At 38.1% G+C, this 25176-nt stretch overlaps 10 protein-coding genes across 10 annotated transcripts; 5 read left to right on the forward strand and 5 right to left on the reverse strand.

The window, feature by feature from the left end:
• Positions 1-85: 85 nt before the first annotated feature.
• Positions 86-2006, forward strand: GCK72_014866 (uncharacterized protein; the record flags this gene model as incomplete). The annotated part of the gene is made up of 4 exons (XM_003108414.2): positions 86-171; positions 474-749; positions 978-1565; positions 1793-2006. The coding sequence occupies 4 exons, from the start codon at positions 86-88 to the stop codon at positions 2004-2006; spliced, it is 1164 nt and encodes a 387-aa protein (XP_003108462.2).
• Positions 2007-3154: 1148 nt separating this feature from the next.
• On the forward strand, positions 3155-4548 carry GCK72_014867 (uncharacterized protein; the record flags this gene model as incomplete). The annotated part of the gene is made up of 5 exons (XM_003108530.2): positions 3155-3253; positions 3332-3400; positions 3821-3962; positions 4009-4131; positions 4178-4548. 5 exons carry the CDS (start codon positions 3155-3157, stop codon positions 4546-4548), a joined length of 804 nt encoding a protein of 267 aa, XP_003108578.2.
• A 2762-nt stretch (positions 4549-7310) lies between these two features.
• Positions 7311-7601, forward strand: GCK72_014868 (uncharacterized protein; the record flags this gene model as incomplete). The annotated part of the gene is made up of 2 exons (XM_003108625.2): positions 7311-7397; positions 7461-7601. 2 exons carry the CDS (start codon positions 7311-7313, stop codon positions 7599-7601), a joined length of 228 nt encoding a protein of 75 aa, XP_003108673.2.
• Positions 7602-8251: 650 nt separating this feature from the next.
• On the reverse strand, positions 8252-12697 carry GCK72_014869 (uncharacterized protein; the record flags this gene model as incomplete). The annotated part of the gene is made up of 6 exons (XM_053730504.1): positions 8252-8434; positions 8484-8739; positions 9585-9715; positions 9763-10142; positions 10499-10658; positions 12632-12697. 6 exons carry the CDS (start codon positions 12695-12697, stop codon positions 8252-8254), a joined length of 1176 nt encoding a protein of 391 aa, XP_053585276.1.
• Positions 12698-14858: 2161 nt separating this feature from the next.
• Positions 14859-16223, forward strand: GCK72_014870 (uncharacterized protein; the record flags this gene model as incomplete). Its single annotated transcript, XM_003089080.2, has 3 exons — positions 14859-15411; positions 15460-15776; positions 15828-16223. The coding sequence occupies 3 exons, from the start codon at positions 14859-14861 to the stop codon at positions 16221-16223; spliced, it is 1266 nt and encodes a 421-aa protein (XP_003089128.1).
• Positions 15849-16229, reverse strand: GCK72_014871 (uncharacterized protein; the record flags this gene model as incomplete). The annotated part of the gene is made up of 1 exon (XM_053730505.1): positions 15849-16229. The coding sequence occupies one exon, from the start codon at positions 16227-16229 to the stop codon at positions 15849-15851; it is 381 nt and encodes a 126-aa protein (XP_053585277.1).
• Positions 16230-16423: 194 nt separating this feature from the next.
• GCK72_014872 (uncharacterized protein) lies at positions 16424-16811 on the reverse strand (the record flags this gene model as incomplete). The annotated part of the gene is made up of 3 exons (XM_053730506.1): positions 16424-16453; positions 16503-16712; positions 16788-16811. The coding sequence occupies 3 exons, from the start codon at positions 16809-16811 to the stop codon at positions 16424-16426; spliced, it is 264 nt and encodes an 87-aa protein (XP_053585278.1).
• Positions 16812-17189: 378 nt separating this feature from the next.
• On the reverse strand, positions 17190-18809 carry GCK72_014873 (uncharacterized protein; the record flags this gene model as incomplete). Its single annotated transcript, XM_003108437.2, has 4 exons — positions 17190-17413; positions 17716-18341; positions 18389-18648; positions 18699-18809. The coding sequence occupies 4 exons, from the start codon at positions 18807-18809 to the stop codon at positions 17190-17192; spliced, it is 1221 nt and encodes a 406-aa protein (XP_003108485.1).
• Positions 18810-19163: 354 nt separating this feature from the next.
• On the reverse strand, positions 19164-21285 carry GCK72_014874 (uncharacterized protein; the record flags this gene model as incomplete). Its single annotated transcript, XM_053730507.1, has 5 exons — positions 19164-19220; positions 19268-19716; positions 19766-20174; positions 20218-20763; positions 21178-21285. 5 exons carry the CDS (start codon positions 21283-21285, stop codon positions 19164-19166), a joined length of 1569 nt encoding a protein of 522 aa, XP_053585279.1.
• A 966-nt stretch (positions 21286-22251) lies between these two features.
• GCK72_014875 (uncharacterized protein) lies at positions 22252-24136 on the forward strand (the record flags this gene model as incomplete). Its single annotated transcript, XM_053730508.1, has 6 exons — positions 22252-22364; positions 22410-22572; positions 22618-23142; positions 23187-23430; positions 23646-23911; positions 23969-24136. 6 exons carry the CDS (start codon positions 22252-22254, stop codon positions 24134-24136), a joined length of 1479 nt encoding a protein of 492 aa, XP_053585280.1.
• Positions 24137-25176: the final 1040 nt, after the last annotated feature.

The raw sequence follows: 25176 nt of genomic DNA on the forward strand, positions 1-25176 counted from the left end.
TTCTCTGTGGCCGAGACCTCATTCATTCACGACTATTGATTACCAGATACTGCCTGTTCTGCCTGGCGAAGCTTCCAGCTGAAGAATGGTCGCACCATCCAAATTCCCCTTTTTGCACTTGCCGCACCTTGCAAGAAACGAAGTCTTGAGACAGTTGACTCCATTCGAAATGTAAGTTGAACTCGAAACATTTCATGTAAAACCAAGTGTAGAGTTCCGTTAGACCTATTGGACCTATGCGTGTTCATTTTATCATCGTATGGTCTTTGAATTTATGAACCCCAAGAAACGATTTTCAAGTTTTTAGGTTGACGAATTTATTTAAAATCGGTTTTGTTTAAACAGCAACCATATTCATCATCGAATGATCATTCAGTAATTCAATAAGAATTCAAGTTGAGTATAATATGTCTTCATGAATATTATTACCATAAATCACCTTTTAAAGTCTTTTTCTGTATGAACGTTTTCAGAATTATATTGTCTCTATGCAGTAAATCCGCAAACAAGCTATGCAAGGACATTCGGAAAAGAGCAACTAATGGTGGATGTTGCGGAAATGGAAACAGAATCGAACTGAAATTTTCATCAAGGAATGAAATCACATTGAGGTTCCGTGATCCACGACTAACTACATGGAGTTTCTATATCGAGGATTCAATTGATTCCAGAAGTTTTAAAGTTATAAAAAACTTGTATACTTCCTCTTGGACACCTAGTGAAGATCAAGTGAAATTTATCATTTTTCGGTTAGTTCGATTATAAGAAAATGAGGTTGAAATTCTAAAAATAGCATACCATAGTCTCCGCCCCTTTGACCTACCGAAAAAATAGGACTGGAAATTCATTTCTGAATAGATTTCGATCCTATCTTTCGAAAGAAAACTGTTCATTTTTCAAATTCAATCGATCGTCTGAGGAAGCGGAGCCAACTGGCGTATGACATAAAATTGTATGACATTAGTTTGTAATTTTAGGAATGAACGAACTCGTCTCGACCACAATCTACGGTTATTTACTACCGGACCTGACGATATCGAAGTGATCGAAAGATGGGTATTGTACCTATCTGATTTGTTCAATGCTTCGTTGGACAAGCTGCATTTGAACTCAGAATATCTTGGAATCGAGGAAAACAAAAGAATTATCAATGCTTTCGGAACGGAGGGTTCTATGACAACTTTTGTTTTGGAAAATGGCAATGTAAAAGGAAAAGAAGATGAAGAATTGATTCGTTGGATATTGGAGAACCAACCTGCTAGAAGGCATCTTACTCTCAATTTCCTTCCTAATGAGGGATTTAGCTTTGACTTCAAAACATTGAAATACTATTTTTGGGACATAAAAATTGAGAACTCCAAATGGATTTCCTTGGAACAAACTTTTGATATCAACTCAATGATAATTAAACTAGCTGGATCGAGCTTTACAAACAACGAATTCAAGATAATAATGAACAAATGGAAGAACGGATGGAATCCGAACTGGTCTTCAATGAAAATTGAATTCAGTGAAACTCTGGATGTTGAAAACTTCGTCAGTGAAAATTTGTCCGATAACGAAGTGTAAGTGATAGTTTGTCAGTCTCAGAATTGTAAAGCGACGTAGAATTGCGTGGAGTTTGGACATCGTAGATGTGCTGTCTAACTAGTCTACATCTGAAAATTGACTCTTATGCTTTGAGTTTTCGATCAGTTTCCTAGAGATATTTTGATATATTTGAGCTAGACGTAAACCGTCTGATGAATTATTGCAACACGATAAGCCCCTACCTATATGAATATTTTTACAGGGATCCTGCATCTAAACCGTTACTAAACGTATTTGCAAATCTAAATTTGCGTCTCGGTGGTGCTGAAGATACAATTGTATACAATGTTTCACGGCCAGATAAAACAGTCATGACAATTCGAATCAATGACAAGATTGTAGACTTCATTTTGTATAATTTACGTAAGCCATATGCCATTAACTCTTCTAAAGAATTCTTTCAAATAAGTACATAAAACTAGCCTCGATGCAAAACGAGGTCTTTCTGATTTCCCCACAATTTTACTTTTACTGAAATCGTATTTCCTAATTATCAAGAATTCTATTGTAAAAAGCATGTATGTACTCATTCGCTACCTTCCGTGAATCGTACTCGTTCTTGTCTTACTCTGACAAGTATGGATTATTGTTAAGAATATCCAGCCTACTTAAAAACATGTTCTATTAATTTTTTAGTCTTTGTTTCTGTTCTAAAGAATTCGTCGAACTAAGTACAAACTCGAAGCAAAACAAGGTTTTTCTGAATTCCCCACAGTTCTATTTTACTTTTACTGAAATCTTATTTCCTAATTTCTAATCTTCTACTAATTTCCTAATTTGAATTGTTTAATCTTTTCAGTACTTTTATTTCAATCTTTTTTTCCTAAATTAATAACTCTTTTCTCATGTACCACAAAATGGTCCCTTCTTTCCCGTCTCTATAACAACTCTAAAATTTCAGAAAAATTTTTTAATGCATTATGTTTTTCCAGAGATACTACTATTCTTTTCTGATTTATTCACAATGCCATTTTACTTTTATTGAAGTCGTATTTCCTAATTATCACGAATTCCATTGCAAAAAGTATGTATGTATTTATTCCTCAATTTCCGTGAATCGTACTTGTTTTTATCTTATTTTTCACAATTTTTTCAAATTTTAAAAATAAATAAGTATGTTTATTCCCTCAAACGACTCAAAATTTCAGAAAAATGAAAAAGTAAATCTTTTTCGACTAATGCATTACGTTTTCCCACATATACTACTATTCTGTAAAGGAAGTAAACAACAATAATTTTCTTTCCTAAAAAAGAAAACAAATAGATATAATCAGAAGTTCTCAATCGATCACAACGACTGTAATTGGTACCGTAATTCAGTTCGATCACTCAATCTGTCGTATACTTTGGATCATCAATATTGTGTTTTCTTTTGAGAATACAACATCTAAAAGGGGACGCCGACAGAATATATCAACAGATTGTCGTCGTAAAAGGGAGTCGATCACTGAGTGACGGTCATTCAGGTCATTGCAAAGATAGGTGAGAGTCGTTCACTGCTCTTGTCACACATTTTTGGTCTCTTCCGTTTCTTCTGGTGTTCTTTTTCTTCCCCCTTTGGAAAATGAGATTCAATTTATTCAATTCTCTCCTTCAAATCTATGGACGCACTCGCTATTATTCAAGATATTCGAGAAAAGAGAAGACGAAAGGGTCCCTCAATGTAAGTCCTTCTTTTAATTTAGTCTACTACCATTGTGGCTGAAATTATATTTTCAAAGAAAATTTGTCTCGTTTTCAGGATCTTCGAAATAACATGACTGATCAGAAGCGATTGAAGTTTGAGGTGAAGATGAAAGTGGGCAGAAAGGTGAGAATATTTAACAAGTTTTCAGATTTAGAGCTGTTTCAATATATTCTTTTTGGCTCATTTCTCATCCTGAGTTTTTGCCTGAATGGAAAGAAGGTGCCAGTTTTTTGCAAGTTTCAGAAGAAAGGCTAACTTTGAGAGTGAATCACGGAGCCACCTGTTATACGATCGGATTGAGTTTTGTAGAGTATATAGATTAAACCTAGAGCTTCATTATTGTGTAGTTGTTAACCTTTTGTACAGGCTCTAAAAAATTTTGCAAGTTTTCAAAAATATAACGGAAAGTTTGCTCAAACATCCTGAAAAATTGAATCATTCGTTTCTGAATGACGAGTATTTTTTGATTCCCCGTCTTCTGAATCCAAATGCTTCCTCCTGTATTCCATCTTCTCTTCTTCCAACAATTTGCTCCTTTTTCAGTACGAACACCGCTCCTTGGAACTGCGTTGTCGATTCGATGAATCTGGAAAACAAGAATGGATTCTCTACATTATCAAGTATGCAGATTACACTTCCTACGACTACTTTTCTCTTTCTGACAGCTTCATCATTCAGTTGTTTGGTAAGAAGACATCACAAGTTTCTCATCGAATTCATCAATATTTCAGATGAAACAAAAAACTCAAAGTGCACTCTTGTGTTGGTAGAAGATGTTCTTCGGTTTAAGATGAACAGTTTGTCAGATAAATGGAGATTCGTTGAGTTCATAAGGGCAAATTTGGATAGTAAAGGTAAGATTTGATATATAAATATATTCAATTTTTTCTATATTTTCAGCTCACTTGTGCTCCGGAACATTGGAAATTTTCCCTCATCAAACCACAATGTCTCTCCCAATCCACGTATTATTCCATCACACTTGTCTCCTCATTATCTCTCAAAATACCCAAAAAATTATAGCTCATAAGTCACTTTTCGACTTTGAAATGCTTGTTTTCAAGGGTAAAAAACTAGTTTTTGTCTGTAAAACTCCTCAAAAACTTCCCGAGTTATGGTCGATTCATATCGAGAATCTCGAGAAATTATCCGATTTGATGACTGAAGGAATCGAGATTCGTGATCTCCCGATAACCATGAATCAAATGAAGAGAGAAACATCTGAATACGTGCAAATTCCTTCTGCGTATTCAGTTTATACGGATTTCTAATTAGTTCAATTTGTACAATGTTGACGTTATGTTTACTTTTATTTGTATCTCCCTCTCCCCTCTTTCTCTGTTTCAATGAGCTTTACAATAAATATAAAAAATATAAGAAGTCAAAAATGTTCAAAGGTTAAACTAGTAATTCGATTAAAAGGGTTCAGATTGGATTAGAAAAAAAAATGGAATGGAGGAGTTTTATGTTAGTACGAAATGTCTTATTTTCTAGAGTGAACATTTAGAAATGAGAAGGTCGAATAGCTGCTCTTTCCCAAATTGAATTGAAGGCATTTCTAGAAATTTCAAAAGACTTACGGTAGGATTTTTAATGTGGTGTGTGAGGAACTGCTGCAACAGTAGATTCCAATTTCACAATTTATATAGAAAATTGTCGAACTTGATGCTCATACTACACATGAAAGCAACATCATTTGAGTATGAACTAGACTGAATGTAATTAAAACCTTTCTAGTAATAGCTCTCTCAAGTGTCTATAAAATTCTCAAAGCAAAGTGACTTTTGCACTGAAAAAAGAAATTTCTGGTTCACTTTTTTTCAAACGAGAAACTATGAACTTCTAGAGCTTCAATTGAAAGTTCCATTATTGATTTCTTGGTTTCTAAGTTCTAATGATATCCCCACTATATGATCCTCCATCCTTGATGTCTATGACAATATCGATGTCCATGAGCAATAGTAGATTTAATTAAGAAAAAGAAGTGAATAAAAATACATGTTATGTATGTAGATGGAAATCTGTCAAATGGTATGCTTCAATCGGATTTAAGACAATTTTAAATAGCTGACGAAACGATAATTCAATTATCTTCTAGTTTACATAATTCCTTAATTGTTTCCTTGATTTTGATTTTGTATTTTAAATTTTGAATTTACCGGAACCGGAACGAACTTCTTTTTCTTCCAATGATCTCAACGTTCACGTCATCTCTGTATTGTAAATTCATGAAACATTCTGTCCTTGACCTATCAGTTTCTTCCAGACGGCGTGTTGTGAATAAAACAAAACATTGGAATCATTCTCCCTATTTCTGGGGAAGAAGTTGTGAGACTCCTCAAAACTAGACTGAATTCTGGATATTTGCGGTCAAATTGTTCCTGCTTTTCTTGACTCTCTTCCGGTTTCCAGAAAACTTTCTAGTATTTTGGAACACACATCACTCGGATTAATAAAATCGGATCACTTTTTCTTCCTTGGATGATTCAGTTTAGTTTTTGTAACTTTCCAATATCTGGAATTTTCAACTTGCAAAATTAAATGATATCAGATCAAAAAAAAAAAAAAATATATCAAGGACTTGACGGGGTTTTTCTGAATGCTCTCCACCGAAAGATGAGAAAAATAGAATGAGAATACAGTTTCAATCTATCAATTAGGAAGTTATCTATACCCTAAAAAGTCCAACTACGAAGTTATTCTCACTAGAATATCTACGGCTTCTTTTAAATTTTTGTGACTTTAAGTGCACAAAACAGAATTCCTTCTTTTTCCCATATTTTGTCATAATCCTCTGTCTATTGTCATATTTAGATCATTAAGTTTATCCGAACTCACATCATTCTGTCTTCTTTTTCTTTTCAGGTCATTTTGTATGATATGCCTGAATCCCCTTAATGCACTCATAATCTCCATTTCCCTATTGTCCACAACTACTTTATTCTCTTTTCAACTTCCTATCTACCTACTAATTCATCTCAATTCCACCTACGGTAATCCGAAAAGTGATGTATGATTGTCATTTCGTCGTCGTACCAATTCCATTTCCCCGGAACTATTTTCCAGAATACAAAAATGATACCGACTACTAGTCTCGTATCCAAAAGTGGCGTTTATCGTAAGAAAAGAGGATACAAAAAAACAGACAAACTCCAAAAACCAAACAACAATTTCTCTTTGTAAAGCGTTCGGTGTTCGATAGTTTGTACTTGGTGAATGGGATTTCAGGTTTTTAGTTTTTGGATTAGTTTTTGTTTATTGTAGCGGCACGCTTCTTACAACCGCGCTCTACCGAAACAGAAGGAAACTGTGTGCGAAATCGAGAAGCGCAGAGTAAAAGAGACATTTTTCAAGGGTATTTCGGCGGATCGCAGTTGTGACAACATCCCGAACTATTATCAGATGAACAAGTTAAGGTTCGCAAATCCTTTTTTTCAGTTTCGGTAGAGCGAAGTTGTATGAACCATTCGGCTCTAATAAAGTTGAAGAATAGGATAATGAGAGTCTCTGAAACGAAACAGGAAAAACGTTCACAATCTGTTTTTTTTTCAAATTTTTTGCTCCCATTGTCTTTTTTTCTTTTTCCGTTTCTACTGAATTCCATTCTCGACTCAAAGTACTTCTTGTTCCGACGAAGGCATGAGGCGACGAGACTAGGCTCCGCCCCCTTTTTCCAGTCTCCTTAAAAACCGAGGTTCCGCCCACAAGATTTGATTCAGTCTCTCACATTTCTTGTCGTGTCGTCGGCTGGACTGATTTATTAAATTTTTAATCTTGCACGAGATTTTAGAAAATATTTCCCATATTTCTTCGTTATCTAGTTTTTCGGGGCAGAAAAAGAAGAAAATGACGTCTTTAAGATCCGTCAAAAAAGCCGAAAAGTCCCTCCCAAAAAAAGAAAAGAGACGGGAGAAACTAATGGTCCGAAACGAACGAAAAGAGCATTTTCATCTGACCCATCTCGGATTGTCCTTCTTCTTCTTTTTCTTCTTCTTCTTTCTTTTCTCTTCCCCATATTTTACATTTTCCAGGTATGTCGGTCTCTTCCAAGACTCTTCTCTTCTTCTTTTTCTTCACCGTTCTTCTTCTCGTCACCATCGTCGATGCTCAACGATTCATCGTAAGTTTCTTTTCCAATCACCTACCGTAACCCTCAACGTCATCTGAATTCTGAATATTCCAGGACGTGATGATGGCTCGAAACGAGGAGCTCAACGGACTCCTGAGCAAAAGTCGTCGTTACGCAGCCAACGGAAATTCTCCAATGCTCAAGAGAAACTCATTGTTGGATAATCTTTATAATATCGGATATTTTCAGTATTGAGTCCTTTCTTCTATCACTCGGATTTCAGATTTTCAGTTTTTTTCTTTTTTTCTCATTTTTTGAATGAATCTGAGTAATTTGTTTTCATTCTTTTTTGTATTTTTCTATCTCAATCTCAAAATCAGATGATGTAGAAAGTGACGAGATTCCAAAAAACAGAAAAAATCGTAGAGATTGTATTAATCTCACATTTATTATTCATCTCATTTTCTATCACATACACATTTTTCCACAACCATTAAACCCCTAATGAATAAAAAGAAGAAGAAGAAGAGTATGTTATGAAACAAGAAGAAAAAGCACCGAGATGGGGTAACGGGGTGGGATCAAGGGAGGGATAAAAGCAATAAGTAATGTATTTTTGTAGTTTGGATAAGAGAGCGATTGTCTCGATATGTAAGGGAGGGGGAATCTCAAGTAGATTAGAATACGGGTTGGTAGAAAGACTAGATTATTTGACATGAACCAAGTTTTAGACATTATGCGTAACGGAAAACGGAGATTTGAAATGACAGAGATGGCTCCAGAACCATTGAATGAAATGCAAGAAATCCATTCTCTATCCTTCCAAACCCAAGAAATCTCAAAAAAAGTACATTGATGCAATTCAGGACTAAAAATACATATAGAAAAGAAAACATGCAGTAAAACTAAAAAGATCCAGATACATTGGGACTGACATCTTCTCCAGAAATATATCGAATTCTCTCTTCGATTCTCTCTCGACGTCTTCTTTCTCGTTCTTCCTTCTCTTCTTTCGCTTTTCGAAGTGCCATTCGGACACGAACTGTATCGAGTTCTCGTGGTTCTGGACGTCTCCCGTCGAGTTTCACCTGAAAAAAAACATTTTGAATTGAGAAAAGATAAAAAACAATTCGCTACCTCACTGCTACGCTCTCCGAATAACTCTAGAACTTTCGTTCTGTACTCAACAAGTTTCCTAATTGGGTTATCACGAAGTAAGATGATTTCGAGGCAAGGAAGTTTCCCAATTCCTTGAACAGCTTCCAACGTTTGAATATTATTTCCTTTCACATCCAAATATTCCAGTGAGTACAACTTTCCCAGTCCAGTCAAATCTTCGATCGCATTCTCACTGAGGATCAGCTTTTTCACATTTCCAAGTTTCTCGTTCCATCTGGAAAATAAAAAACTTGAGTGGGCTGATTTCAATTTCGAATTCGTATTCAGTTTCTACGCATTGATTCAAGAAAACAGACTAGAATAATGTTTCTTTATACTTATGAATTTGTATTTATCCCGGAGCCTTGCCATCTCATAGCTTGAACCATGGTACGTGGTACGTAGGTCACGCTTATGACGTGTTTCCCAATCAGAACTTTTTCGGAACTACAGTAATCCTGCGCCGCTTTTTTATTCGATTGAAGGACTAACTCATAGCTTGAACCATGATGCTTATGCACGTATGGTCACGCCTATGACGTGCCTTTCGATCAAAACTTCCTGAAATACAGTACGTCGCTTTTCCATCTGACTAGCTCATAGCTTTCGTATTGTAAGAAGCGTTTAGAAGACAACGTCAGAATTGAATGAGACCGAGACGCCACGATCAACCATGGAACCCTCTTTTCTTTGTTAAAATGTTTATTCGTCGCTATGTTCGCACTCCCAACTCGCGCCTCCATAAATTCGTTTTCATCCTCGCGAATGGCATGATTATAGTACTTCAGAAGTACCTAATCATGTCATTCTTCTTATTGTTCAAATCTTCAAACAAGCGCGCAAAATAGACTTGCTCGAGACAAGAATCCACGTTAAACAAGATTCTGTAAACTGCCTTGAAACGTGAAAACCGTGACCTTCAGATAACAAGCTCTGATGACTTGATACATTGGTGATTTTTAGTCTGGAAATTCAGAAATTTTTAGCTCAAAATTGTTTGAGAGCTTCTAGGTCAGACTTTGGAATCATGTGTGATGCTATCATTTGGAGTTTATCCAGTGTTCACCCGCTTAAACTCACGATTCGATCCTCGTAATCGTATTATTCGACAGATCAAGTTCAGTAAGGGAAGAGAGAAAAGCGAGATTCGATCCAATGTCCGTAATGGAGTTGTAGCTGACATTCAGAATACGGACTTCTGGGAGGAGCTTCTGAAAATATAGAGATGCACATCTGAAAGAGACTCTAATGAACAAACCATGCTTTCGTCGAAAGTTTTAATTTCATTAAACGAGAGATCAACTTCTTCTAAACACTTCCACGTTCCCATCTCTTCTACCATCAGTCCTGCTTCCAAATCCTCCTCATCAAACAACAAATCCTTGATCTTCTTCATCGAATAATGAACAACAAGTCGTCGGAGTGTTTCTCGAACACTTTTTATTCCATTTATACGGCACACGTCACTGTCAGCAATCCAGAGTGCTTTGAGTCCTTTACAAAAGTAGAGACTCATATCAAGTGAGTTCCATACAATATTCGATGTTCCTACATAGCCCTTTTGCCCTCGAATTTTAAGAGCACGGACACGATGGAGGAAGTCTATCGTGTTTCCAATATCAGCGACCATATTGACATCTGGAACTAGTAGGGAAGTTATGAGGATCGTTGGGATGATTGATGGAGATCTATTCGGGGTTTTTAAAATCAGTCAATGGCATGAGCTCTTCTTAGTATTCAAAACATATGTTTTTTGGAATAGAAAAAGGAATAGTATTGCATATCGAATAGAAAGCTCAGTGCGTACTATGAAAATTCAACAAACTCTCAGAAGAAATTTTAGAGAGTTGAAGCCGTGAAAATTTTGAATAATTGTTTAATTTGTGCACAATAAAAAAATTAATCGAGTCACAGAGATCAATGATCACAGATCCTTTTTAGTTTTCCTCAGAAACAATTCAAATTCGCTCTGAAACAACTTTTGATTACTGTACCTGGCGCTGTTGGTTCCGGAAGTCGAAGACGTTCTGTGATAGCATGCAGCTCAATCGGCGTAAACTCGAAATACTTGGGTGACGTCTGACTGCTCTCCAACCAACCGTCTCCCAAATTTCCAAGTCTCAATGACAAATCATCGACGATCGAGTGGATCTCCTGCAAATGAAAAAAGGTACCACTAGACTCATCTCTATTCATTACTATCCACTTCTAATTTCTAATATGTTCCCAAGGACCATATGTGTCCTTCTCTCCCCCGTATGAACACTTGTCACATTCCTTCTCCCAAACCACATTCTCGGACCCATTTTCAAGTATTTTTCCCCTTCTTTTTAACATCTCGTTTTTGTTTCAACTGACCGCAATGCCGCCTGTTTTTTGTGTTGTTTTGGATCCCCTGGAGAGAAAAGGCAACGGAGCCAATAAATGAGCATTTTTAGCTCGACAAATACATCTTCTCAGGGAGAAAAAAGAAAGAGAGACGGCAAGGTTCGCTTCATCTTCTTGTTGTTGTTGTGTCTTTCTTCTGACAAAAAGTGGAGCCAAAAAAGGAGAAAAATGAGCTTCTGGCTTGGTCAAAGAAGAAGGAGACAACTGACTTGCTCGAAGGAGTATTAGGTACGGAGATGACATGGAAAAACGAGTTTTCTCTTTTTAGAGGGATAGAAAAAACTAGAAAAACATTGCAGACAAATTAGGTTCCCTTCGTCTTCTTCTTTTTGCTTCAACTTCTCCTGAGAAGAGAATCTCTTCTCTTTTGTGCAATCCAAAGAAGAGGACTCCTTCGGATTACTTCTGCCGCTCCGCATTCACTTGACATTCTCCAGATTCTCATTGTCTTCACTTCTTTCAACGGCTACTTTCCACGAAGCAATCGAACCCCCTCATGGAATGAATAAAACAAGAAGACTTCTGGTCCTTTTTCTTTTTCCAATTCCAGTTTTGTTGCCCTCTATTTCATTACCCCTCTTCCACCCGGCGACTCTAATTAGACTTTTGCTCCTCTTCTCTTTGTAAATTGAAATTGAAATTGCTCTGTCTCCCGAAGTCTCGTGGCTTTTTGTAATTCGACACCCTCTCTCCTACAGTCTCCCCTCTCAACCGCGCACTGTTTGTGTCACTTTTGTTACATGTATCCGTCTGGGTGGCAAAGAGTAACCAAAGGTGAATAGAGATGTTGCTCCATTCAAAAAGGGATGACGGAGGACACGGGGCAGATGTATGTGTGTGGTTGGTCCGTATAATAGACGTAGAGAGACGGGGTATCACGAGAGCATAATACGCGCGAATGCGACAAAACCGGACCCTTCTCTCCGACGAAAAGGCCATAATTGAACGGAGGGTGAGGACCCCCGGAACGGCAAAACGGATAGGAAAAGGGGTGTGGTGGGAAACGAAAAGGAGCTCAGAACGGATATAAGGAGGAGACGTAGTAGTAGACCTGCTGATTGTTTATGGAAAACGTCGACCACACACACAAATACACACTCGTAAATACATTGAGACAGCTTCGTTGTCGACGTCGTGGATTAACTTCTCAATTTTTTATTTCTTTTTTCCCGTTGTTTTCTTCCAGAGTGTATCGTAGGCATCAATTTTTCACGGTGATGGTGAAAATTGAAAATTGAGTTATATTGTTTATGGAAGAAACAACCTAGTCTATGTTTTTGTTTGGCATTTTTCTCCCTTCAAGACGTAACTATGAAAATGATTTGAATAGGACTAGTTTTCTCTTGCAGTAATTCTAGGTTGTATCGACCAAGTTCCATTCCTTCAGATCACATTTCGGTCTTTCAGAGAACGATTTAACTGCAAGTCTTTTTCTGAGATTGTTCAGTAGAATTTCAGAACTTCCTTCTTGAATTTCAAACTCTGAATCCACAATAACGAGTCTCTATAACCAAACATTCTTGTGCATTGACCTCGATATCTGAGCTTGTGAACCCTCAGAGAACATCCCATAAATCAAAGCTCTCTCTTCTTCTTTTGGGTTGTACTGACTTTTTGTGCCCGCAACATTTTCTTTCATTATTCTTCTCTTTCTTCTTCTTTACTCCACATCAGAACATCACAGGCTGCTTGCCTACTCCCTTTCTTTCCTTTCCTCAAAAATGGGCGTGGCTACTGACCTCTTCGTCCGCATCGTCCCGTCCGTCTGTCGCATCCACCAGCCGACTCCCACATTCTCCACCCATCTAACACTGCCTAATCTCGCTTCTTCTTCTCCTTCTCCTTCCTTTCGGTTGTGTTGTTGTATTGGGGTTGGCATCGTGCCAAATTAGAAGAAGCGACTTCCGGATAGATCATCCTCGAGTTATTCCAGTCTATGCACTGATTACTATCAATCTAATTGTACATGGAGATTCCAGGTGAGCCAATCATCTCATTTCATTTCGTTTCCTTTATTTTCTCATGGGACTCTTCTCCTGCTTCTTCTGTGTTTGTGCTTTCGCGGGATGCATATAATCAGACGGCATCTGTGCGAAATCCGAAAAGTCAACACAGTACTGAGTTACATGTTCATTCTCTTATTCTTCTTCTTTTCACTTCATTCTCTAATTACTATGAATTTAGATTTCAGAAGGGGATCTGCTCCTTCTCATTCCTTTCTCTCTTTTTTCTTTTTGCTTCAAACGAAACACCATTCGTCATGTTTCTTAGTTTCAAATAAGTTTCTTTTTCTTATTTTTTGCAAATATTTTCAAGTGCTCCATGCTCTCTTTTGGACCCATTCTCTCCCCCGAATTCTAGTGGCCATGTGTTTGAACAAACGCCATCATCATCATCAACATCATGATTATGATGAACCAATTCAGTTGACAGTGTATAGTAATATAGTAATGCAAACACGAATATGTGGACAGACGGGTGGGGGAGCAAGTGGGAGCAAATGTGAACGCATCAATTTCTGAACGCAACTGGACCATGTCCGGAGGGAGAAGGCCATGAAATTTATTGCTCTGAGAACAGAACAAGTCAAGAACAACTGCGTCGACCTTTTTATTTCTTTCCTCTTAGAAGCAGTTGTTGTGCTCTACGCTCTTTAAAAGAACTTGGCTCGTTGCCAGGTAAGCTCTTAGAAATAGAAGGGAGCAATTATCGGAGTCGCATTTCCATAATATTGCCCCTTCTTTCCTGAGTGTTTCCATTTCCATTCACAATAGCACATAATTAAGCAACTTATGGACTCTCTCTCCATGCACAACAAGGCTCAGCTCCTCGTGAATTAGGCATAAGCCGTCCGAATGGACACCTGTCCATTACGGGAAATTGGGGACCATTGCTTCTATCCACCCAGTCAGTCACATCATTTTCGCGCACACCTTTCCTTCACCACCCTTCTCTTCCAATGCTTCCATCAATTATGTTCAATTATTTGGCGGCATCCGTGTCGGACACGCTGACTGTAAAAGAGAGGAAGAAGTACGCCTCGCCAGGCAATCATAATGAGAGAAGAGGGACAGTGGAGACCTCTCGTCACTGTATTATGAAAATAGAGGAGAGATAGAATGAGGGAAGTAGCCATTGTAGAAACAACTCTTCTTCTTCTTTCTCATCTTTTTCATTCTCCTCGTGTTCATGCACTTTGCACTTGTTGACAACAGAAGGAGCGGGCGCGCAGTAGCCGGTGGCAAACATCGCAACAGTATCTTTTATTTCAATACAAAAACGAGAAGCTGGGAGAAGAAGATGGCTCAGCTGATGTTCTCCAACCTTTTTTTGTTCGAATTTTTTCAATTCGTTTGGTTACTTTACTTACAAATAGTGAGAAGAGTTTCCGATGTTAGATGTTTTACGAATCTTCTTTTGACAAGTGGAACACCCACTCAACGAAGAGCTTTTGCTCACCGAAATGCATTAAGAAGAGCTGATTCGTTTTGTCGGTTTTTCGAAATGTTCGGATCTCTACTTTCTGAATTCAGAAAGCATTAGGAAACTAGGTTTTTGAAAAGCACGTCTTCCTCGTTTATGATCTACCTTTTGAGCTTTTCATATCTATCTCATAATTGATGAACTAATTTCTCTTCTCTGAAGTCCTTTGTTCCAATTTATTCTTCCTCCAAAAACTAGGTTTGCAATCCACCGATCCATCCCGACCCCTATATCTATCTCCCTCTCATTCCTCCACCTCCAGTAATCCTCTTAAACTAGACCTCTCAATTTCTTCCCGTATTCGGGTCTCTTTTATCCTTTTTTCTTCATTTTTCCGTTCCGAAAACAGTTTGAAAAATGCCCCAGTAGTGTCTCATCCCACGGGCAAAACAAACAGTACCCGTGGGGCCGCGCCATTCTTCTTTACGAAAACTTCTCTCTTCCCGGTTTCTGTCTCTTCTCTTTTTCTCATCAAAGCGAAGAATGGCACACTTGCTCTTTCCCGGGGTCGATTCCTCGATTCGCTATCATCATATTGAATCACCTAAACCATCGGAAGACCCACTTCAGAATCCTTGGTTCCCACAAACGTCATCTGAACCAGAACCAATTGTTACAGAGAACACACGCCCGGAATCTGGCAGAGATCCACGTCATATAACAGAGGATTCAATTGAGGAAAACGGAGAGGAGCGGATAGCTCATTTTGAATATTACGAAGGAGCCGAAGAGTTCCCTATCAAAGTTCCACCAGAGCAATCAGCAGCATTAATACATCAGTCGACACCATCAAACATGGCAGTGATACCTGGTCGCATTGCTCGTGGCTTTCTCGATTCCTTCTCCCTGATAATCAGTTTTGCCCTAGTAGTCCTTCAGTTCGGTCTAATAGATTGGTATTATCTGAATGTCACTGGAGAAAATATATGGGCAGTATGGATTGGACCAGATTGTGTTGTCCTGGTGGTTCTCGGTATACTGGGAGTACTGGCTATCAGACATAATACAGTGCAAATGGAAGAGTGCTGTTCAATCGGTAAGATATAACAAAGGAAATCTGAAAACTCATCAATTCAATTTTCAGACAGCCGAGTGAAATATGCCTGCTTCGCCTGGGGTGTCTACGCACTCGTTCTCATCTTCAAAATCGGAACCTGCTTCCGTTTATTCTACGAAGACATCCCACCAACTCCACTGGATAACAATGATAAACTTTTCGACGACTTCCTATTCAAAGCTGGACTTTCTCTCTCCGTTCTGATCTTCTTGTTCATTTTCGAATCTCATCACTATACCCCTTTGGTTTCGGTTCGTCAAGTTTACATCTCGTATCTTGTTGCTGCCATCTGTCTGGATCTCATTGACAACATCTACTTCTTGGACCTCCTTTGGCAAGCATCGGTGAGTTTTCAGCAGGAAAATTTGAAAAAAACTTAAACTGATTCTTTGCAGAAAGACAAATGGAACTTGGAATTATGGCTGGAATGGACTATCCTCGTTGTGGCCTGCATCAACTTCTTCATGCCAACATTCGCTCTCGCCAAACTTCGCTACGCCAAAGTTCCACGTTTCCTGCTCGTCAGTGAGAAACTTTGGGCTTTCCTCTACGTTCTTCTTGTCAATGGACCATTCTTGGGACTCCGTATCTATTTGTACATTGTTCTCGAAGTTCAACAACATGGAAAGAAATACGATCCATCTCTTTTCGGTGTCAAGAATATCGCAATGATCTACATCGCTCTTCGAGAACTCTGGACACGTCTTCAATATTGGAGAATGAAACGTCGTGCAGCACTCAGCCGTAATGAACTTGCCGCCGCTATCCATCATCAGGATGAGGAACAATAAATTCATCATTTAGTTGCTTTTTCTGCTTCTCAGTTATCTCCGTCAGTTAGATGTATATAAGTTGCCCTTTTTCATCAACTCTCTCTTTCTCATCCCCTCCTTCCCAACTACTGCCAAAGAATATGCTAATAATTATGTTAATGGAAACATCTTGGTCTCATTTCAAAATAAATTTTAATTCAAATTATTTTTCCCTGAACTTACATATTGATGAAAATCGAAAAATTTTGCTGAAATCAGGGGTAACGAGTGGACATTCTTCTGCTTTTGATACCATACTTCCAGCTCCAAAAGTGCTCGAACATACTTCTCCAACTCGATTCGTCGCTCTTCGATGAACTCAAGATCTTTGTTTCCAATTCGCTTTTTCGGTGGGAGGAATGATTTCTTTCGATCTGTGAATCGTTGAACATCATATGCATCGAAGTCACTGTATCTTCGTTCGATAGTCCACGTATACGTGTCGACTGTTAATTGAATACGATACACCTGAAATGAAACCGATTTACAACAAGAATTTCTGAAAAATTTGGGTATTACTCTGAATTCTAAGTGAAGACTTACCGTGTACTTTCCCTCTTCGACCATTCGAAAATTTAATATTTTCGCGTTAAAATTCGCATCCATTTGAGCCGAAACGGCTTGTATATTTAATAAAGCCATCTGAACTCAATATGAGATTTCAGAGAAAAGAAATGTCGAAGGAAATAGAAAACAATGGATGTGACCAGTTCAATAAACAAATACTTGGGAAATAGAAGATTCGAGACAATATTTATTGGGTGAATAAACAGTTTGGAGTAAAAATTTGATGAGACCACGGAACAATATTTAGGTTGAGTTGTAGAGAAAACTACAAGAAAACACAAGAATAATGGATTATTTTAGGGACAGAAAGAAGAAGTGAAGAATTTAAACAGAAGAGAAATGAAACAGATAGACAGAGAGATTCCAGAATCCATGTCTTCATTCAATGACGTCTCCTTTAGCTCCAAGACGAGTCGGATCTTGACTTGGATAGTAGATCGACGACGATGACGAACTCGGTTCTCCAGCTTTTACCGGACGAACATTTGGAACAACGAGACGAGTTGGAGCCGCGAATGTAGGTGGTGCTGGTGGGCGTGGCATCGATCCAGTGAATCTCTGTTGAGAAGACGTTGAAGGAGCGAGTCCATCAGGAATTGGAACTGAAAATAAGGAATGTTGAAGAAAAAGAAAAAAAGGGAAATGAAAAAGAAATGATTGGTTAGGTTTGCCCAATCGGCTTTTGAAATACGACACCTGCCATCCAACAATAGAGAAACTAGAAACATTCTTCCCTTTTTTGTTGGTTTGTCAGAACATTTTTGACAATAGAAAAAAATATCACGAGGAAACGATTTTTGAAGACAATTTTGTTATTCAAAAAGAATAAACCTTGAGAAATCGAAAGGTATCAAACATCGAACTTTCCGAACCGTAACACAATGATTTGAATAAAGTAACTTACGAATAGGCACAGATGGTACTGGAGTAACATAATTTGAGTTGTCCGCTGCTCTTTTCGCTTGTGGTTCTCCCCATCTGATTGTCAAACGTCTTCCCTTGATGAATGTCTTGTTGAACGATCGCTCAGCAGCTCTCTCTGCAGCCTCACGAGTTGTGAACTCAATAAACGCGCACCCTTTTTCAGTAAGAACACGAAGACAGCGAATATCTCCGTATTGATAGAAAAAGTCATTCAAGTCTTTCTCGGTAACTTGTTGTGCTCCAGACGGTCCCAAATTTCCAATGTACAGTGTCGTGATTGTAGTATCTGCTGGAGGAGAGAGAGTCGGTGCAGCAGCAGCACGATTGAGAATTTTCTCAGCGACTGGATCGTTCGATCCATAGTAACGGTCACGAATGTTCTGGCGTGACAATGGATCATCTGGATCTGTGGGCTTCTCGTGACGATATGGACACTCTTCTCCTCTCTTGCATTCTCCTTTGACGAAGAAAGAACAAATGTGAGGAGCGTTTCGTTTATAGTATGGCTGGGAGCGAGCCATTCTACGAAGACGATCATGAGCAGCTTGATCCATGTTATTGGCAATTTGGGCGATCGGTTGAGTTCCATCCCCTTGACCAAGAGTTCTGAAAATAAAATATTGAGCGTATCCAATAAAAGAAAATTTGCAAACCGTTCAACATTCTGCAAGAAGAAATCACGATTAGCGCCTTGTTTCGGAATATTGTCCGCGATTTGTAATTCGTGATCGCGAACTTGAACAGGCAGACCATATTCCAAATCGAACATGCACGTCTGACAAACATTCTTCACTTTAGCACACGTCTGACACAATTCGGTATTCTTGTATCTGGCTCCCTTTCCTGGTTGCCATCTGAAGGTTGTGAATGGGCGCTCGCAGATTTTGCACTCTCTTCCGTGTTTGTCTTTCATCTAAATATTATTATTTATTTACTTCCTCGTTTTAGTGAGAAAAAACTCACCATTCTCATATACGGATTGTTACCGAGACATGTCTCGCAGAGAATCGGAAAATCCGAATCTTCCCAGTTTTTACGATTATATTGCGAGTATGAAGATTTCGACATCGACATGATGACAAATTCTGTAAATTTCAAATTTGAGAAAATTGTCTATTTGTTTTCTAAGTTAAAATACAAAGAGAGAATTTTAGATAAACGGCAGTGGATTTTTTTGCAAAAAAACCTGTTGGCTAACCACAAAAAAGGAAAAATCAATAAACACACCGATAATTTATAAAATTCAAAAGAAGAAAACGATAAATAAACTGGGAAAGAGCAAATGAGAAAACAAATATTCAAACACACCGAATATGCAATATTAAAAAAGAAACAGTTGCATTATAAGGACCTGAACGAGAAAAAAGCTGGATAATGATGAGAAAAACAAGAAATTGGAGAATAGAATGTGAACAACATATTGATTGCCTAGAGTGCAGCGAGAGCGTCTCGAATGGAGGAGACGAGTGAATCGAGGGGAACGTCCTGAAAGAAAAAATTATTATTGATTTTTCAGACGTTTGAAAACTTGCCTTCTCTTCTCTGCTCACAACGTTTCGCAATTTGACGATTCCCTCTTGAAGTTCTCTTTCACCAATAAGCACAACTAATGGGATACGCCTCTCTTCAGCATATTGGAATTGCGTCAGCAACTTTGGGTTAGCCTTCAATGGCATTTCACTCTTGATACCAGCTGCACGAAGAGTTCTCAACAACTTCTTGCGTTCCAACACTAAGTTCTTTTGAGCAGAGGCAACATAAACTTCAGTTTGAGTCGTTCGAACTGTGTTTTTCTGTCGAGCTTCCATAATTGCGAAAAGACGTTCAATTCCGAAAGAAACTCCACAACACGGAACTTTCAGTTTGGCGTCAAACATGTTAACAAGACCGTCGTATCTTCCTCCAGCAGCCACCGAACCAACTCCAACAGGCTGCCCAGCTGTCTCTTCGGATTTTTCAACAGCAGTTCCTTCGAGTGCTTCTGAATAAAAGCAACATTTAGATATTCATCAATAAATATCTTAACTTACTAGGAGCAACAGCCTCATAGATAGCTCCGGTATAATAATCGAGTCCTCTCGCAAGGGATGGCTCGTATCTCACACTTGTCACTCCATCGACATCAAGGTATCCGATAAGAACTTTCAGCTCCTCGGCTCCTTTCTTGAACTTTTCGTTTTGTCCGAGTTCAGGAAGTTGTGACATCTTTTCGAGGAGTTCCAGGTTACTCAAACCACCGTTTAGTTCCCGGAATCGAACGAGTTGTCCGAGTTTTTCAGTTTGCTCTTTCGTCAAGAACTTCTCTTTAATCATCTCTTCTTCAACTTCAGCCCATTGAGTCTTGTCTAACTTGTCAACGGATGAGCAGATAGTCTTGAAATCTTTCGGGGAAATTCCGGAGACAGCGAACATTCCTTCCAAGATCAGTCTGTGATTCAACTGAAAAAATAATTGAACAGAATAAAGAAAAAATAAATCTCACGTTGATGAAAAACTCCCCGATCTCCAGTTTTGTAAGCAATTCGTGAACAATTCCGAGGCACTCAGATTCAGGAAGCATCAAATCGTATTGTCCGGCAATGTCGAAATCGCATTGATAGAATTCTCGATAGCGTCCACGAGTCATCACAGGCTGATCTCTTCTGTATACTTTAGCAATTTGATATCTAGTTATATTCGTGATTTTGTTCATTGCCAGGTATCGAGCGAATGGAACAGTGAGATCATAACGAAGCGAGAGAAGTTCTCCACCTTGATCTTGGAGATCATAGACTAATTTTCCTCCTTCTTCTCCATATTTTCCCATTAAAACATCGCGAAGTTCGAAAACAGGAGTATCAATAGTCTCAGCTCCATATTTGTTGAAAGTTTCGACGACGTTTTGAAGAACAGAATTACGGAGAGCAGACTGAGCCGGTCCGTAGTCACGAGTTCCTTTTCCAGTCTTTAGGACAAACTTTCCAGGCTTTTCCTCGGTACCTCCAAGCTCCTTCTTCTTTTCAAGCATCTTGTTCACTCGCTCTTTAATCTAGAAAAAAACAAAATTAATAGATTTTTTCAACTTTCACAGGGTACATACTCGTCTTCCTCCTCTCTCAGCATATGCAATCCGCGGTTTTACTATTTCTTCCGACAACCGGATAGTGAATGTCATTCTACTTGCTAACGTACGAAACATTGCACTAAAAACTTGTTATAATTATTAACTAGAACGTTTAATGACGAAGATATTGATGCGGATTGCAAACGCTGTTCCTTGAGAAGAAGAAGAGCATAAAATAGAATTTTCATTATTTATTTTTTTCAAAAATGGCACAAATTGAACAGAACTTGATTGAATTTTTGGTCAAAAATTACAAAAGTTGGGAAAATCAAAAAGAAGGAAAATTATCGACTACTCTAATGAAATAATAAACATTTGCAAGCTTTTATCAGAACTTACCACAGCTGGTTCGGCCTTTTCGGCTTTCATTTTGCGGATTTCATCTCCAAGAACTTTGATCTCCTCTTCGAGAGCTTTCCGTTGTTCGGCGTTCAATTCAGCCGGCATTTTGTGTACCCTGAATTCAGAACTTAATTATTTTAATGTTTTTAAAGAACAAAAACATATAAATCGAAGAGAAACAAACGATTTCGCAAGCTTGCAACCGGAAAAAGTGGGAAAAAACGAAATTTATTTGAGGAGTGCGGTGGTCCACACTTGCATCTCTGTTCAAAACTCACGAGGTGGCCGATTGGAGGTTAATGAATAAGAAAAAGAAGAAGAAGAAGAAGATGTCTGATTGGGGTTATCAACACGTGTTTCCTTTTTCCTATCAGTTGAACTTCCTTTTATCAAATTTGATAGTTTGATTTCGGAAAATGCTGGAAACGGAAAATTCTTAAACTTTTTTGATTAGATTCTCAATTTCGAAGAAATATTCGTGTAGAGAAATTTTACAGTTTTTATTGATAACTTTACAATTTCGAAAAAGAATATGCAAAAGGGATATGAAATTTATTGTTATCTAATTTCCATCCAACATGTTTTTCTGTAAAAATGAAGTTATAATAAACTGGAAGATGTTCTCTGGAATCGATATACCAATTAGAAAGTCTACTTGTTTTGCGGTGAGATTCTCATTGGAGCGTATTCTGAAAGTGTTAGTCACAGTTGTTATGAGTTCTAGTTCCAGTTGTTATTGTTTATTTATTCAGTGACCAGAGGTCAGATTAGCTTTATTTCTCTTTTTCTCTCTTCTCCATCTGATAAACATTTGCATTTAGAATCTCATATTCATATGTGTCTTTTTCATTTCACTCCGCATATACCCACTTTTCAACTATCAATTGGTACCACTTTTATTCATTTTCAGTAAATAATTATTTTCCCGAAAACTATTTATAAAATGAAACGTTTTTAACTTTTTTGTTTGAACATTTTGACACGTTCTTGTGAATTTTTCTCCATGTTAAAACTTTTTCTGAATAAAAACTGAAATAAATAAATAAAAATTAACAGGGGTGATCATCATATATGCCGAGAATCAGATTCCGTAACGATGTGAGCTCTGAGAGTTTTTGGACGAGAGTCACCGGACAGAAATGGACAAAACATCATGTCTTCGTGTTCGTCCACACTTTTATGAGGTTAGTTTGTATCCTTATTTTCCAAGATTTCAAATTTATTTTCAGTTATGCAATGCTCCATGCCACACGGAAGACTCTGTCCACTGCAAAACCATCTCTTATCCACGCGTGGACCTCTAATACATCAACTCCAGTCTTCCCAACTCAACAAGCAGCTGCTGAGTTCTTGGGGGTCTTGGATACAGGATTTCTGATTGCGTATGCTATTGTGAGTCCCCTATTCCTTTTTCTTGTCTGATTCATGGAATTTCAGGGTCTTTACATCTGTGGTATCCTGGGAGACAATTACAACCCACGACGTCTCCTGGCATTTGGAATGATGTCTTCTTCAATTGTCGTCTTCTGTTTCGGATATCTAACTGAAACATTCCACGTGTATTCTCCATTGGTCTACTCATTCCTATGGATTCTAAACGGATTCATTCAATCTGTTGGGTGGCCTGTCGAAGTATCAATTATGGGAAATTGGTTTGGACACAATGCACGCGGAGCAGTGATGGGAGCATGGTCTTCATGTGCGAGTGTTGGAAATATTATTGGAACTCTGATTGCCAGTTACACATTGTATCTTGGATATCAGTACTCATTCATGATTGCTTGTTCCCTTTTGTTTATCTACAGTTTTCTGGTATTTTTCCAACTTCCATCAGCTCCATGGGAAGTCAGTAATGAGATTCTTCCGGATCAAATTCAAGAAGAAAATGAAGACGATGAGCCAACAGAGAGACCTCCACCAATTGGATTTTTCAAAGCTTGGTTACTGCCAGGAGTCATTGCTGTAAGCTTTTTCATTTTCTAAATCATATAAATGTTGAATTACAGTACTCCCTGGCATACGCTTGTTTGAAACTCGTCAATTACGGTTTCTTCTTCTGGCTTCCATTCTATTTACACGCTGGTCTCCACTGGCCAGAATCCTATGCAGATGCTCTATCCACGTGGTATGATGTTGGTGGTATCGTGGCTGCCGTCCTTGCAGGAGCGTTTTCCGATCATATGAGATCTCGGACACCTGTTGTATTTATTATGCTTCTTCTGGCAACAGTTTCACTTTATATTTATGCACGTGAGTTGGGACTAACATGGAATATCAAGTTCTGGTTGAGCAGAAAAATTAAATTTGGAAAAGTGAAACAGAATTATGGATTGTCCGTGACACTATTCAAATATCCATATCTGCTCGATCAGCAATGTTCTTTTAACCGGTTTTTTTGGTTTCCCCTACAATAATTTTCAATTTTTCCATCAATACAATATATTTTTCAATTTAAATTTTTCCAGATTCCCCAGCCTCCTATAACTGGAATGCATTCCTTCTCATCGTTGCTGGTTTCTTCATTGGCGGTCCAGCCAATATGATCTCTAGTTCAATTACGGCAGATCTCGGAAAGTGTGAACAACTACGTGGAAATGCTGAGGCATTATCTACTGTAACCGGTATAATTGATGGAACTGGAAGTGTCGGAGCAGCTATCGGGCAATGGTTTATCCCATCTGTTCAACATTGGTTCGGATGGGATGCTGTCTTTTATGGATTCATTGTTATGGTTAGTATTTATTATTCAAACAAAAATTTAAAAAAAACTAAACTTAACATAATTCAGATCCTGTGCACCGCCCTCTGCCTGACCCCAGTTCTCTACAAAGAGCATAAAGATCGTCGTTTGCATCGTTCCGAAGAGGTAGACTCTCTTCTTCAAAGTGATTCAGATGAGAATCCATCAGACGATATTCAGGAAATTAGACGGAGACCTACTAATACTGCTGCTTAAAATTCAGTCAAAATAAACGGGCGTTATTCTGTATATAATGTGGAAACGATAATAATAAAGATGTTTATACGATGATCGCACTTTCAAACAGAAAAAAAGAAAACATAATTGAGGTTCAAATATATCGTCCACATGACATGAGGACTTTCTGGTTCGGCGATTTTCAAATTCCATTCGAAAATAAAACAAGAGGGTTTTTTTCTAGACAGGCCATTTGATAGGAATGCTATTTGAGTATGTAAGTTTCAATATTGTTTAGAAGACAATATTTCTCTACTTTTTTGTTTGTAACCTGAATTATAAATAACCATAAACTGTATCTTTCCACGGCAGGTACAGTACCGGTCAAAAGGTTGTAATCTTTGGCCGTCTTCAGTTGAAAATGCCCAACTTTGAGAGTGTATCATAGTAAAACTAACTGTCCCACAAAATAACTTTTTATGGGATTAAACAGACCAAGATTAGAACTCCATTTTTGTAGTTGACAACTTTTTGTACGGACGCTCTCTATCAAGCTATCGTCAAAGTAATTTATCTCTCAAATCGGCCAATTTCTGTGCAAAATAATGCAGAATAATTTTGAGCTGTCCACTTAAAATTACTGTAACTCTTTAGGGAGTGCTCGTACAAAAAAGTTGTTGACTACAAAAATAGAGTTCTACTCTAGGTCTGTTCGATTCCATAAAAAGTTTATTCTGTGGGAAGGCTAGTTGTAATTGTAATTGTTTATTACGACTTATCAGTCGTGAAAATATATTAGAACCAGTACACATAATACATAAATAACACGTAGGGAGTGAGGGTAACATAATATCGTGAGGGCGAGTTAAATTATATTGGATACATTTCAACGAGGTTTCGTTGGGGTGCATTGGATGTGCTGTTAAGTTGCGTCAAATAAGTTAGAGTACGGTTGACAAAGAATTTCCTTCGCATTTTGTTTTTGGGTCGCTTCCAAACGAATCTAGTCTTCGCGCGCGTGCGATTGTTTTGTGATAGTGTGAAGAAATCGGCTGTATTGAGATCTATTTTGCCACTCA

The sequence above is a fragment of the Caenorhabditis remanei genome, chromosome IV (assembly GCF_010183535.1).
Source record: "Caenorhabditis remanei strain PX506 chromosome IV, whole genome shotgun sequence".
Taxonomy (NCBI): domain Eukaryota; kingdom Metazoa; phylum Nematoda; class Chromadorea; order Rhabditida; family Rhabditidae; genus Caenorhabditis; species Caenorhabditis remanei.